The 16,895-nt window shown below is 36.9% G+C and overlaps 1 protein-coding gene across 2 annotated transcripts in view; it reads left to right on the top strand.

Annotated features, from left to right (window-relative positions):
- LOC139944135 (BAR/IMD domain-containing adapter protein 2-like) overlaps positions 1 to 16,895 on the top strand; it is a 69,404-nt gene that overhangs the window by 7,821 nt on the left and 44,688 nt on the right. For both annotated transcript variants that reach the window (XM_071941097.1, XM_071941096.1), the window contains exon 3: positions 4,722 to 4,808. In XM_071941097.1, the coding sequence (XP_071797198.1) occupies positions 4,722 to 4,808 (87 nt within the window). The remainder of the gene's footprint in view (positions 1 to 4,721; positions 4,809 to 16,895) is intronic.

Below are 16,895 nucleotides of genomic sequence, written 5' to 3'. Positions count from 1 at the left end.
TAATGCATGAACGTTTACATCAATCAAATCTTTGCATTTGGGTGCTTTGTCGGTTGTGTGCAGAGGGAAGAATTTTACATAATGTGAAGAAGGTGATAAGGAATTCACTGTCAATTTCTTGGGATTTTTTTTTTACACATTTATGGTACGTGTAGAAGTGGTATACAACACATGTACACATGACAAATAACTCATATGCTGTGGTTTTTGTTTTGTTTCTAAATCATACAGACAAATTTGTACATTTTATGTTTAGGTTTACAATGTACATAGTGTATTGGATATTTGACAAGTGAAAGTACATTGTATGTTGACAATTGAAGCCCAAACAATTTTTGATTTCTAAAAACAGAGTCACCTTTCAATCGCAATATTATTTTATATTCTTAGCATCGAACTTTCTAAACCCACTAAACCAAAGGTCCTGAAGTCTCATTATTTTTAAGCCAATTACCAATCACAAAAGTTACTCGGCATTATGCATTCAGTACTCGAATTTGGCCAGGAAAATCCACAAAACCAGGGCTTTTTGCCTAAAATGGACAAGAATTGAACAGGACAAGAATTGTTTTTACACCAGAATCAAAACGAGAACAATACTTCCTGACAATTTAACATGAATTTAATTTTTTTAATTTTTTTTATTTATTTATTTGAACAAGTACTAAAAGATGTTAGAGAAGATTTAAATCTCATTTGTCTTTGATGAGTATTTTTACTTCATTACTGAATTCAATTGAAAGTATCGGACTCAAAATCATCATTTAAACAGGATATTCATACAAAGAGTGAGATATTCTTATTCAATTGAAGAAGAAGAAAAAACCAGACTGCGGTAATTTTCCAGTCATTAGTTTACTGGCCCAATACTAAAACTACTGTACTGGCCTTGGACCTGTGCGTGTAACATTGGATCCCAGATATGATGTAGCCCTTCTTGCTAATACTATTAAAGGGTCTATGTAACTTTTGTAGGACAAATAACACTATGTCCACAGATTTACACTAAACTTACACAGTTTGAAGATAATGATAGTAGAAAGCTTCCCTGAAAATACTACGTGCTGAGGTGCTATAGTTTTTGGGAAATGAGTAAAACAATGTCATGAAAATAATTTTCGTTTCATGAGACGAAAATTATTTTAATCATTTACAAACGTATTTTCATGACATTGTTTTACTCATTTCTTAAAAACTACAGCACCTCAGTAAGTAATATTTGAAGGGAAGCTTTCCACTATCATTATCTTCAAACCCTGTAAGTTTAATGTAAATCTATGGACATTTAGAAAAAGTACCCAAATCCTTTAAAAGCCATTCTATCAGACTCAAATTCAACATTTGCACAAGATATTACACAGAAAGGTATGCTAATTCAATTGAATTTCCCTTTAAATGTTCGTTGGACTTGTCCAGTCATGTTTACTGGCCCAACACTAAAACTACTGGCCTCATGCAGTACAGTGTACACAAGTTTGAGCCCTGGTATGATGTAGGCCTTCATTAATAACACATTTGAAAGGTATTGCATCAGACTCAAAGTCAACATTTGCGTTTGTATATTACACAGAGAAAGGTTTTCTCATTCAATTTTCAATAAATAAGGCCACTGACTGGACTTGTCCAGTCATTATATGTTTACTGGCCGAACACTAAAACTACTGCCCTTGGGCCTGCAGTCCAGTTTAAAATTGAAGCCCTGTAATATGAATATAATATATAGTACAAGATGAAGAAGCTATAGTGTTGGAGAGGTGCTAACCCCTTACTTACTGAACAGACTCATTGATTTCTTAATTGACCTTACTGGGCGTCCATTCATTCATGTATGATTCAGAACGACATATGGTTTCTTGCTAAATTTCAACAGATCAATAATTGGGAGGTTAACATCACAGAGAAAGATTGTACTTATAAGATTGAAAGAGCATGTACATGTACATGTTATAATAATAATAATAATAATAATAATAATAATAATAATAATAATAATAATAATAATAATATCAAAGTCTTATATAGCACATGTATACCAAAATGTACAACATTTATTGTGATGTATTTACTCGATATTTTTATGATGTAATTCTATGATCCCCAGAAAACTTCGAGTCTCCAGTTCTAAATGTGAAGTTTTCATCAAGGATTTTGAGAAGATACAAGCAAACAAAATTAAGATTTTATTTTATTTAATCTTGTTTCTGATTAATTCAGTGCAACTGTATTGAAGGAAGATCATTGAAAGTAGTATGTATTTGTTTTTCTTTTCTTTTCTTTTTTTCTACAGGAATTTTTTTCCCCTGATGTTGATGATTTTTCTGAAAATCGCAACCGGCCTTAAAATTGTTCTTGAAAAAAGTAAAGTAGTCACCGAAGGAAGAAAGAAATTGTCAACCAATTTGTGTCCAATTCAACAAATATGGCGTTTCTGATGATGCACAGAGTCTGAATTATATATTTGTTGTTTCTGCCATTTTTAGATAGTAAAGACTTCCCAAGAAACCAGAGTTGTGTTGATTGTATTCAATGAGTGGGTTGATTGTTTGTATGTATGAACCAGAGAAGGTACCATGCCTTGTTAGCTCGAGTCACAAGTGCAAAGGTGGGATTGTGAAATCAAATGATAAAAACATGCAATTTCATGGAGAGAAATGTAATATTGGGTGCGTTCGTTTAGCTTCCCTGGGTCGACCCCGGTGTGTGGCAAGTTTTTTTTCTAGGAGGAACGTGGGTAATTATCTGTACACGTTTGTCCTTACAAAAAAAACGCCACACACCGGGGTCGACCCAGGGAAGCTAAACGAATGCACCCATAATGAACAAAAAGTAGAGGAAGTTCATGTGATGACATTGGTTTCAGATTAGATTATATTCCTGGAGATATAACTCTTCTCACACAAAAGAAAAGAATGTCTGATTAAATGTTGCTGGATTGGTTGTGAGTAATTGGGAAAACATTATTGCTCAGTATTAATTTTATTTTCACTCTCAAAAATGTGAGTATTGTAATTCAGATGTAGAAACAGCTGATATAACAACAGACATTCCCAAGTTAATAAGACATGTACATACACCACCTACACAAATGTTTGCAAATCATACATGTAGGCCAACCATAACAACAAAATATACTGCACTTGTACAAATGTTTTGAGCAAAATAAATAAAATGTGCATTGGTGAATACCTGATCGTATGCATAGTACACGTACAGGCATCTTAGGCCTGTATGATTTGTTTTTGAAAGGGCAAGGGCACCAAGGTATTTTCTCCTTGGTAAAGGGCACCCTATGAGGAAACTGTAAATGTGTACTGGGCATAGCATTTCAAGGGCACCAAGGCAATGACCAAGGGCCCTGGAGGCAATCGCCTTCGTTGCCTCCATGAAGTATCAGGCCTGCCCCTTTGTTTTTCAAAGGGCAAGGGCAACATGGCATTTTCGACTTGGTAAAGGGCATCCTACAAAATTATAAGGAAATGTGCCTTTGTAAATATTATTATCAGGCCTGCACGGCCTGCGCGTATGACCTGCCATAAATAGCTTCATGTAAATATCACCCCAATCCCAATCAAATTACAGGCAGATCTACCTTTTTATATTCCCCATAGATTATTCACGGTTTGTGCTTTGAAATCAGCCTCTGATCCAACACAATTTAGCATGGATCAAGGCTACATGGAAAAGATCTAACCAGACATGTCAGTGAAACACTCATTTCCCCTGTATAGCAGAGCAAAATGCTACACAAAATGTGTCATTTGCTACTCAAAGTTTTTTTTTTTTTAGTCATTGTGCACAAAACTTACCTGTCACAATATTTTTCTAGGCAAAATTGCAAGGAATGAAAGATCTGTGTTTACGCATAAAGTGACACAAATATTCATATTCTCCCTAGGCCCTTTTCCAGCTAAGTCTGTCAAGTTTGTTTGGGATTTTCTATTTCCATGGAAATGTCACTTCCCTTCCATTATAAAGTCAAATTTCCATGGTAACTTTTAGGCCATGGGCATCATGCGCAAAACGTTAGCCTATAGTTGAAGATAACTAACTGTCCCTTTGTATAGTGTTTTTCTGGAGTAATACATTATTTAAATGCAATTATCAATTTCAAAGCCATTTGTAAATAATTTGTGGATAATTTATTATATCAGGTACATGTAGCTTCAAGAGTACATACTTAGACTTCTCATGATTATGTGAGAAACGTTTAACCCTCTTGAAAAGTAATTCAGATTAATTTCATTGATTTATTCATTGATTTCAATGATTTCAGCCATTTTGTTTTAGTGATCCGAGTCATTGATTTATTAAAATCATTGGTTTCATTGATTTTAGTGACTTCAATCATTCAGTTTATTTATTTCATTTTCAGTCATTGATTTATTTGATTTCATTGATTTTAATTCAAATGTCCGGCGTTTGCAAACAGAATACTCGCAAAATGTTTGTTATTAATACATTTGATGATTACGTAATTTTGAAAAACATAGCACAATGGGGCTACAATGGGTTCTTTTCTTTGACCTGCCCTTGAAGTTTCACTCTGTATCAATATGCCCAGCATCATCTACAAATTCAGCTTTTTTTCTTCAATTGATCTGTTATGAGCTATAATAGAGATAAAATAATATTGTTTAAACACATTTCCTTCATCTTCTTGAAATCGCTCGTCCAGATCCTGTTTGTCAATGTTTTTTTTTTGTGGTCTTCTCTTTCTCCAGATGTCACTCAAGTTGCCAAAGATTACTACGATGCGCTGATGAGAGTTGGAGAACTGGCAAGTGAAAGCAAAAGTGCCAGACAGATAGGTGAGTAAAAGGAGGCCACTTGAGGTTTTTCTCTCTCATTAGGCCTAAAATTTCATCTTTGAAAGGGGGGCATTTTCATTTTGCAACAGCACATGCAAAATCTTTGAGTCTATGAGAAACTTTTGAAGGGCACAAGACCAGGGAGCCAAGACACCAGGGGCACTTGCATTGGGCAATCTTAAAGTCTGTGAGAAACTTTTGGTTGGGCACAAAGGCCAAGACCAGGGGCAACAGAGGCCATGGTCTGCGTGGGGTCTGTGTCCATTGTCTCATTGTGGATGTTTTTCTTAACATTTTTACTGATTTTTTGAAATATCAATATAAACCACTAGAGAAACTGACTGGCTGAATTTAGATTTAGTTAAACTGAAATTATGTCGGAACTATAAATTTAACAAAATATTTTTCTTTAGGAAACTGAGATTTGGTTGTTCTTTGAACCCATTACAAGTCCTGCCCCTTATTTTTAGGTTTTCTATCAGTGTTCTATCAGTGTGCTATCAGTTTGATCCAGGGACCTGCAATCAAACATAACAAACCACACTTAATACGTGATGACATGTGTACCAAAAGTGGACCAGCATGCCTTTATCAGTTCTCAAAAATAGAAGACTCTTTTTAAACTTGGATTCAGGGACCTGACGTGAGCATCAAAAAAGATGAAAAGTGGCCCAGTACAAAAGCTAAAATCAAGTAGCATAAAAGAACTACAGAAAAAAGTTTCATTAGTCTGTATTAAATATGATTTTAAATAACTGCCCTACAACAGCGTGTGCGAGTTGGTGTGCGTTTGTGTGCCATATAAATCAAACCGGGAGCACTGCGTGCTTCGTTGATGTATGCGTTGAGAACGCATGCGGTCTGCCTTTCAATATGGCGACTTTCATAGCCAAAAGGGGTTATTTGATACAGTCTATAGCATAATTATATGAAATGACGACAAACTAGGGAAATGAAGCTGGTGGTCATATGAAGTCCTGAAACCTACTGCTAACAGACAAGAGCACTATTGTCTTGGGTGCGTTTTCACGGCTGTAACCAATAAAAGTTTCGGTCCTTTGCAAGTGATTACCTAATGGCTAATTCAATCGATACAGTTATTGGTTACGATTGCGAAAACACGCCCCTGACTTTGATGTACACTTTTACTCCATTACTTTGAAGCAAACAAGTTTAAATGGAATCACATTACATTGGTTTTGTAACTTTGTTTACTACATAACATTTAAAATAGGGTTGTGCCTACATTTATTTTTCTTTGTGTTTAAATGGAACTTGAGACTTCCGTTAAACTGTTCCTACCGATTCCAATCCAAATTGAGAATCGGAAGTAGGGTGCATGGTACAATCATTGGCAATGTACACATGTATGGTAGTCAGTATGTGCAACCACTCTTCCTTGCTCTATGGTGCAACAGCTGGCTCCAAATACATGTAAACAGAAAAACGAGAAATGTGTATTTGGAGCGAGCTTGTCAGGGAGGGGCAGATGTCAACAAACTTTCCAGGCTTAAATATAGATCAGTACCTAGCCTTGATGGTCACAGAAGGGGAGTCTGTCGGTGTCACATCCTAAGTGCTAGTGTACAAATGTTTTAAGTAGGTTTTGGCCCACACCAAAGCATAATTTACAGATAGCATACCAGGCTACCTGCTGAATGTACTTTATTGGAATTGTCCTGATTGTTGAGATTGCAGACAGCTAAACAATCAGAACAGTCCTATTTCTTACAAGAGACAACAATGAACAAGATAAAAAAGTTCTGGTGAAAGAGGTTGCCATTTGCCTGCGACAGTAGAGATTTTGTTGTAGAATACAGAGATGTTTGTACATTGTCGTAAATATATTCTTTGTATTAAGTGTTTTAAGTGTTCAATGTACATGTAATAAGCTTACAACTTCTTGCAACGTTATCTGTGAACTTGTAAAATTAGTTTCCTAATTCTGGACAACCTGAAGTACAATCTAAAGTGCAGTGTGGTCTTCCAATCGCAAGTTGATGCAACTCTCTCAATGAAGAATATAGGATTCAAACTGTCTTTATGTGTCATGGGTTCGAATTCCACCCGAGTAATTTGCCTGTGGATTTTGTCCACACAACTCGGAAAAGTATTGAGTGAGGGTAAAAAACATTTATAGTCTCTAAATAAACAGACTCTGAAATTATTGCTACATCTTCTTCAGTGTAGCATACAGACTCTGGGTCTGAGCTCATGCCTAGTACTTCACAAAAGGAAATTGCCTCCATGCCCCCTAGTCATTGCCTTGGTGCCCTTTAGATGCTCCAGTAGAAATTCACAATTTCCTCATAGCTGAGTGACCTTTACCAAGGAGAAAATACCTTGGTGCCCTTTCCCTTTCAAAAACAAAGCATAACTTCTTGCAAAATCTTCTTCTTCAGCATAGCGATACACATTGATAGAGTTCTCTCTGTGGTTATTGTGAACTGTACAAGCATTGTCTCCATGCGATGTAAAACTCATTAACAAAAACCCTTGGCTTCCCATGCTGACTTCCAGGTTGTAGTTTTTGACACTTTCACTTTGCCGAGCTAGGAAACCAGTACATGTGGTGAAGGCCTTTTGAGTCTCACAGGAAATGCTTTCGGTAATTTATTCTGGTCGGGACAGATGTTTTTGACTGTTTCTGTTTGTGAGCCACAAAACTGATCCAAGCATCATTTGGCATAAAAAGCAGAGATGAAAATTTCAGACTTTTATCTGAATTCAGACCTATTTATGTCTGCCTGGTGAAAAAAACAGTACTTAGCTCTGCTATTTTTCTTCAGATAATTTTTACGAAATGTTGCTCTCTGATATGTCTTTCTGGCTTACACTAGGGATACTGTTCTCAGAGGTTGAAAGCTATACCTCCTCCAGGGGTAAACTAAAAGGTGGAAATCTCATCATTTCAACATGCCTTCTAAAATTCAGACCTTTTTGTAAGAAATTACTGTTGCTAAATTGCATATATATATGTATAAGGTTTTTACATACTCTTTTGGCCATAAAACATGTACTCCGGAATGATAAGATGTAGTCCATGTGCAGCCTCCTCTGGCAATTTCCAATACTTAGGTAATTTTTAGGCATACTTTTAGACTTCGATTGAAAAACTTATGGCAAAGTATTGTAATGAGACATAATAATACATTTAACTTCTGGGTAAATTGAAGTTGGGAAAGCAATGTCAAACAAATTGTGCCGAGAGGCTTGCGAAGGAAAGAATATTTTAGGCTGCTGCTTATCTTCGGAAAGCATTTCTGCCAAGTTGTAGTGCTGTTTGCGGGTTTTGACCAATTTGAAACATTTCAGATGCTAAATATTATATGCCATTTGAAAATGTTACTCGACATTTTACTGATGAGCAAAAACAACCAGGAAACCATGTCACAAATGGGTACGTGTGGCATTGTATTTTTTTGGCTGGTAAAGCCCCTTTCACACGAGAGCAATTTAGCATGGGTCCCTTGCTAAATTGTAGCATTGTTGTAAGATTTTACAAAATGCACCTCGTGTGAAAGGACAATAGTTTCTGGAGTGTCCAGGGTCCCTTGTCATATCTTGTCCAACATTGCTACATTTTGTCTGGAGGTCCGGACCTACAACAAAATCTTACACTAGCGGAAGTTTTGACCAAGGACGTGGGCTACATCATCGTGTGAAAGGAATCCTTGTTTATTGAACGACGTCCTACATGTCCTAGGAGAAAATGCCCAACAGGCATGCTATTGTGGGTGCTATCTTGTCCAATCAAGGTGATCAGGATTACTATACCAATTCGTCATATCACTCTTATATTGCACAAGGGTTGTTAGTTTTTTAATTTTAGTGGGAAAGCTCACAAAATCAGTCACACACAGTGATATTAAATAAACAATCCACGCTCATAAATTTTGTAGCAATGGACCCTGGCTACATTTTGGTCATGTGAAAAGGGCTCAACTTTATTCTGGTAAGCAACTTTTTTGTGCTTTTGCAGCTCTTCTTTAAATTTGGCCCTTGAACTTGAACTCGTGCTCAGAAGTAGAGAGTGGCCTTCTTGAACAATGGCAAACGAACCAGATCTTTCTGCTGGTACCTTGCGTTCAAAAGTTAAATCTTGACTAATACTTTGACTTTTTACCAACACATAAGTACATTGACTCCCAAAATGGCACAACCGAGATTGTGGCAAAGTGACGCAACCAATATTGTAGCACTAGTGTAACCTCAGGTGAATTGTGTCAATACAAGTTTTATGTGTTCAGTGAAAGATAATAGTACTGTAAATTTATGTACTTAAGATACCCAGTTATCGCTAATGAAAACATCTTTGTGTTTGTAATCTATCTGACCTCGTTAATGTATTTATACTTGTAAACTCAACACACACATGAAACAATAAATAGTTTTAGTTTATGACAACTATAAAACTATGACGTGAGTTGCAGAGCAAGTCGAGTATAAAATAGTACGTTTTCACAATTGTTTGTTTTCAGCTTAAGTGTTGCCATGTTTTTGTTCTCCTTTTCCTATGTGAATTTTACTGCAGGGTATTGTAGTCCCTGCAAAAGTGCTCATATTAAGTTGCTTGTCTTTTTATATTGTGGTTTATCTATTGTAAAAGCAATTGAATTAAAGGAACACGTTGCCTTGGATCAGTCGAGTTGGTCTTTGAAAAGCGTTTGTAACCGTTTTTTATAAAATGCATATGGGTAGAAAGATATTGTAAAAGTAGAAAACAATGATCCACACAAACATGCCTCGAAATTGCGTGGTTTTCCTTTTACCTCGTCGACTAACACGTCGGCCATTTATGGGGGTCAAAATTTTGACTCCCATAAATGGCCAACCGTGTTAGTTCTCACAGTAGAAGGAAAACCATGCAATTTCGAGGCAAACTTGTTGATCATTGTATTCTACTTTTAAAACATCTTTCCAACCATATGCATTATATAAAAAACGGTTACAAACGCTTTTGTTTGGACCAACTCGTCCGATCCAAGGCAACGTGTTCCTTTAAGGCAGCCTATTTTGGTTTTTACCCATACACCGATGTGTGTTAGCACTGTATACTCAGTACTTTCCCGAGTCCTGTGAAAAAAAGATCACCTGGGCATTTACTCAGGTGGGATTCAAACCCACGACCCTTGCAATTCTAGAGCAGTGTCTTACCAACTAGACTACTGAGGTTGCCCGGTAGCTAGAGGCAGTTCGAATTCTATGCTCTGACAGTGGGTACCGCTACGATAATAGATGTTAATTTGGAATCGGGGATGAAGAATTTTAATTTTGTTTTTTACCCATACACCGATGTGTTAGCACATAACTCGATATGTAATGAAATGAAAGTAAAATGAGTCGTTTGTCAACTAAGGCAATTTTTTGTTTGTTTCATTCATTTGAAAAGAGCATGTTTGAATGCTTTTAAAACCCCATGTTGATACCACTTTGGGTTCAAAAGTTGTGAAAGTAGAAACACCAATGAGATGATATCAGAGAATAGTTGAGTTGTTTATTGATCATACATCAGCCTGTTTTCTTTCGATGCTTATTTTAACCCAGGCCTGTTTGCTTTGTTTTTGAAAGGGCGACCTGGGCACCATGGCTTTTTCTCGTTGGTAAAGGGGCACCCTTTACTTCTAAATTTCTACTGGAGCATTTCAAGGGCACAAAGGCAATCACCAGAGTGAATGGAGGCAATTACCTTCGTTACCTCTGTGAAGTACCAGAGGCGAATTTCACAAAGATGTAAGACAAGCCTTATCTCGACTTAGGACGAGTAACTCGTGCTAAGGCCTAGCTACACGTTTTTGATCTTAGGAGCTACACACAAGTAGTCCTATTTCTTTGTGAAATTGACCCCTGGCCTGTTCCTGTTAAAGGCAGTGGACACTATTGGTAATTGTCAAAGACTAGCCTTCACAGTTGGTGTATCTCAACATATGCATACAATAACAAACCTGTGAAAATTTGAGCTCAATCGGTCATCGAAGTTGCGAGATAATAATGAAAGAAGAAAACATCCTTGTCACACGAAGTTGTGTGCGTTTAGATGGTTGATTTCGAGACCTCAAGTTCTAAACTTGAGATCTCGAAATCAAATTCAAGGAAAATTACTTCTTTCTCCAAAGCTATGGCACTTCAGAGGTAGCTGTTTGTCACAATGTTTTATACCACCAACCTCTCCCCATTACTTGTCACCAAGTAAGGTTTTATGCTTATAATTATTTTAAGTAATTACCAATTGTGTCCACTGCCTTTAACCCCTGTTTGAAGAAGAGAATTTTCATCATAAATAAGATGTATTTTGGCATTTAAATTTACATTTTTTTAATTGTCATTGTTGGCCTGTTTTGTCTTGTTTATCCATAACGGTATTTGTGAGAAACGACTCATGTAGCTTGATATGCCTCCTATATTTGAGAAAGGTCAGACAGTAGTAGAGTTACAGTGTTCATGTATACAGATATTGTGATTTTATTGCATTTAAGTTCTTGTATTATGGCTGATTGTTCAGTACACTCCATATGGGACAATCCATGAACATTGCCCAACAATTATCATTCCAGGGTGGGTGGACAGGACCATTTCAAGTACATCTTCAGATAATTATTGCCTTTCATGTGTTTATTTTTTTTCTTGTGGGTTTTGTTCGCCGAGTTCAATTGAATTGTTGACCTTGTATTGCCCCACATGGTTGTTTATACTCAGGACAGTTTTAATCAAATCGGTGATAAAAATTTCAATTTGTTTTATGTGCAGGTAGAAATAATTCAATGGCAGAAATAAAGAATACCCACTGACTGTGTACTTATACATTTGTCATGTACAAGCTACACTGATAGATTTACATGTGAACAGACTTCACAATTGTGTTTCTGTAGCTTAAAGCCAAAACAACAACACAGATTTACAAATAATTTACAGGGTTTACAGAAGGTAATGGTGAAAGACTTCTCTTGAAATATTGTTCCATGAAATGCTTTACTTTTTCAGAAAACATTAAAACAATATAAATTCTCGTTAGCGAGAATTACGGATTTATTTTAAACACATGTCATGACACGGCAAAACGAGCGGAAACCAAGGGTGGGTTTTCCCGTTATTTTCTCCCGACTCCGATGACCGATTGAGCCTAAATTTCCACAGGATTGTTATTTTATATGTAAGTTGTGATACAAGAAGTGTGGGACTTGGACAATACTCTTTACCGAAAGTGTATAATGGCTTTAAAGGGAAAGTATACATTTGGTTATCACTACCAAAAATAATGGCAATAAAAATTTCATTGGTACATCAGCTTTTGATAGTCTAAAACATCACTTCAAAGTAATGTTGAAATAGATAGATTGAACTACATGTATGAACTATGAATGTGGTCATGGATATTGTTGTCGGATATGTTTCTCAAATTGTATAGATCATTCTTCCTGTGTAGACATAATTGCTTAAAGGTTTTCAGCAATATCTATAAAAAAAATGCTACAACCCTTTGAAATGAAATTTTCACAGGTTAGTTTTATTATTTATTCTGTTAAAGGAACACGTTGCCTTGGATCGGACGAGTTGGTCTATAAAAAGCATTTGTAATCATTTGTTATAAAATGCATATGGTTAGAAAGATGTTATAAAAGTAGAATACAATGATCCACACAACATTGCCTCGAAATTGCGTGGTTTTCCTTTTCCTTTGCGAACTAACACAGTCAGCCATTTATGGGAGTCAAAAAGTTGACTCCCATAAATGGCTGACCGTGTTAGTCGATGAGGTAAAAGGAAAACCGTGCAATTTCAAGGCATGGTTGTGTGGATCATTGTGTTCTACTTTTACAACATCTTTCTACCCATATTCATTTTGTAACAAACGGTTACAAGCGCTTTTCAAAGACTAACTCGACCGATCCAAGGCAACGTGTTCCTTTAACTCTACATTTGTATGGGATTAAAACAATGGATCAAAAGGTATACATGCCCTTAAACTACACATGAGAAGTGTCGTGGCCGAGCAGTTAAGAGCACCGAATTCAAACTCTGGTGTTCCTGATCAGCAGAGTGTGGGTTCGAATCCCCAGCCTTTACACTTGTGTCCTTAAGCAAGACACTTAACCATTACTTGGTCCTTCGGATGGGACGTAAAGCTGTTGGTCCCATGTGTTGTGTAACGCATGTAAAAGAACCCAGTGCACTTATAAAAAAGAGAAGGGGTTCTCACCAGTGTTCCTGGCTGTGGCTGCTTCATGCGCCGTAGCACCTTGTGAACCCTTATAAGGTGCTTGGGTCTCAGAATGCATAACTTTCAATAACCTATCTTTCTGTGTATTAATATATACTAAGCGCCTTGAGTACATTGCTGGTAGGTACACGTGTGCTATATAAGACTTGGATATTATTACTATTTAGTTGTATGGTTGGGATCAGAGTTTGAGTCCCACCCGAGTCATATTTGCCTACATGTATGTGGGGTTTTTTCCTGGATGTTTCAGTGCAGCACTGTATACGCAGTGCTTAAATTAATATTCATAAATACCTCAGACAGTTTCGTTATTCCTATTGGTGGAGAGCGCGTCACGTGGGGGTGTTTAAACCTTTGATAATGACCAGTGTTTGTGACCGGTTGTGAGCGGGACAGTTTCTTCATTCATATTGGTCGAGAGCAACAGTTGTGCCATATCACGCGATACGCGCGACACGCACAGCCATCTCCTTATAAGGAGTTGTTTACCCGAGGGCCTTACCATTTCATAGTTGGAGGGGTGTTGTGTTGAAAGAAATCATTGAACATTTATAATTTTTGCATTTGTTTTACTTTTTGACCAATAAGTGTTGATGTTTTTTTACCGAAAAGGTATTTATGAATGGGAATCAAAGTGTGTGGAATCGGTTTCCAACTAGTGGTTTAAACCCGCCGAGGCCTGGTTCTTGATAGTTTACCTCGACTTCATCTCGGTAAAATTATCAAGAACCAGGCCTTGTTGGGTTTCAAAGACTAGTTGAAAACCTCTTCACCACACATTGATTCCCTTATTAATCATATTTTTTATTCTGTTGCATTTATTGCATGAATATATCTGATAACGCATTATCTGCTTCTTCAAAGGTTGTGTCGTTAACTTTTGTGGCTTTCCTGGCTATCAGTGGTATGATAATGTGTTGATGTTTATTTTGATAAAAGAAACTTAAACAGTATGATGTCTCTTTTAAGAACAAACAGAAAGCACAGCTTTTTAATAAACACTTCTGTATTATGATTCAGGTAAAAAAGAAAAACACACAAAATGGTTTCTGTTTCAATTTGGGATGGATATCATCCGTCCTGCGTGCAGCTCAAACCTTTTACCATAATCGGTCCAAATCAATCAACTTCTTGACTACCACGTCTGATAATTGATGTCCATATGCTTGCTGGATTCCTGCAATCAGTGCCAAATAGATTGGATGTAAGAAGTGAAAGACCATTCCGCAATTATGGCTCAAATGGTAGGGAAAAAGATCACTTAACAATCGTGTTTCAAATGGCTTAATTGACTTGCATCTTTGATAGCTTCAAGATAATTAATGCCTCTATGAACAATTGTTCACAACCTTGTACCTTCCATGGCCTTTCTGGCAGGCAAGATACTTCACTGGGCATATGTATGGTAAATGTTTTACATTTTGTCTCATGATTTCCACATGAATTCAAAATGTTAGATGAAGTATTGAGTATGCACCCTTTCTTCATATCAATTTATTTTTCTTTTTTCTATTTTTTTAAAATAAAGTACAAGCACTTTTTGTTTATTTCATACATAATGCACGCACAACAAACCACAAACATACAAAACAAAGTAGAGGACAAAACATAAAAACCTTATCAAGAAGCAATTAATAATTCAACCGTAAACCTCCACTTTGTGATAAACTTATGCATTGTATTTGAGCCAGTCGCAATCTTTCTTTCTAATTCATAATTAAATTTTACTAAATTAACAACAGAGTAAAAGTTGATAAACGTCAGACAGTGTAATCTTCATAAATATTTATCATCATAGGGTTAAATGTGCTCGGCTTTCTTTGCCACGTTTCTTCCATCTTTCTCTGTCGTTCTTTGCATTTGGTAGATCTTCAAACCTGCATCCGGTATCCTCCGTCAATTGGTCAATAAAGGTCTTCTTCTCTGGTGTTTGTCTACCATGAGTAGGTTTACAAAGTAGAATATCTCCAGCGAGTTCCATTTTGCTACTCTAGGAATGGCCGGCAAACCACATTTTTGTTGTTGATTGGATCTAAACGTTGCTTATGAGGGAAATTTGAATTTTTACTGGAATTTTTTTTTCAAAGGGTACTCGGCAATGACCTTTTTTAGTATGTGCATTCAAGTTTGCTTTAGTCAAAGAACAGAAAGATCACTGTGTTTCTACTGCGTTTGTTTTTTTAATATCAGAGATAAGATTTGTCAGTCTTTTGATTGATTTCAGACTTTTTAAAAGTCCACCTTGTAGTAAAAAATGCTGTACTTTCTCCAAGTTAAATAAGACGTGCTCTTTGATCTACGTCTCTAGCACTGAGGGTACTGTTCCCAAAAAGCTCCTTGAAATCTAGAACTCCAAAGGGGTGATCAAAAGGTTGAAATACCATCAATTCAATTTATCCCCTAAGATTTGAATCACAGTTTCAGACTTTTTTGTCGGCAATGAGTCTCATCCCTGTAATATAAGTCTAGTTTCATTGTACATGACACCCTTCTTTGTTATTTTGCCAAATAAAGACTGTTAAATTGTTTGAACTGTACGTGCGGTTGAAACAGAAGGCAAACCACTCAGTCAAATAACCTATGACTGTACAAGGATAAAGGTTTTGAAAGCAATTCTTATCCGCTCGGCCACAGCACACCACTAACAGGGTAACTGCCCATTGCCAAGGCTGGTGTAAAACCAGGTTACTGCACAATGCAACAGAATCCCTTATACTTTGCTTCAGTTTAGCAGGGTTTTCATCTCGATTTAACATCTCTTATTATCGTTGCGGTACCCGCTGCCAAAACATAAGATTCAAACTGCCTCTAGCTACCGGGCAACCTCGGTAGTCTGGTTGGTAAGACACTGCTCTAGAATTGCAAGGGTCGTGGGTCTGAATCCCACCCGAGTAACATGCCTATAGATGATATTTTTTCACAGGACTCAGGGAAAGTACTGAGTATACACATGGAGCAATAAACTATCTAGTTTATTGCTCCATGGTATACAGTGCTAACACACATCGGTGTACGGGTAAAAACCAATTCACATCTCGATTGTGTTACATTTTGATTGATTTAGCAGGGTGCCTAGAAACCACTCAATGGTGGACAGTTTTTTTTTTATATGAGATTGTCTTACATCTCAAGGCCACAGACAGCCAATTTAAGGTGAAGGCTATCCACCCAAATCAAGTGTAACCAGGGCCACGTTGCCACCTACTCCTGAGGCTGAAACAGAGTTACCCCTTCACAGTCCAAAAGAATGTAGGCATGGGTATCATCCACTAGGAGCCTGGCTGGTAGAGCAGAATGCACTACCTTCCCAACTTGAACAGAAAGTAGAAATAGGCATACATGTAGTTAATAACCCTCACGGCAGTTAAATTTAAATCACTTGTGCACCTAGATAAAGAGTGAGCATACAAAGGAAGGGAATGGTCTCATGTTGGGATTGTTGTTTGTAGAGAAAGTGAGACTGTTTGATCTGGGCATTATTAATGGCTCAGTAGAATCCAATCCAAACACCCTGAAAACGGTCCCGATTTCAAACAATGCCCTCAAAATTAAATCTTCTTTCCAGTCCAATGTTGACTTTGATTCTGTGTTAACCGATCATAATATTGAGACAACAAAATGGAGGGTTGACCAATGTGTTTTTTTTCTTGGAGGGAAGGAAGTCTTCTGGTCAATAGCCAGCAAGACGACTTAAGCCAGCAGTGCCTCAAATGATATCGCTCACCCCATAAACTTTTTCTCTAGTCGTTCATTCATTCATTCATTTTCATTCATTTTTATTAAAAAAACAACTGGCAGCACGAAGCTGAATAATGTGGCATAACAAGATAACAATATTGATAAAAATTGCAGAGATAAAATTCACAAAA

Source organism: Asterias amurensis, chromosome 11 (genome assembly GCF_032118995.1).
Source record: "Asterias amurensis chromosome 11, ASM3211899v1".
Lineage (NCBI taxonomy): Eukaryota > Metazoa > Echinodermata > Asteroidea > Forcipulatida > Asteriidae > Asterias > Asterias amurensis.
The sequence above is the reverse complement of the archived record's forward strand: the minus strand, read 5'-3'. Positions and strand labels throughout refer to the sequence as shown.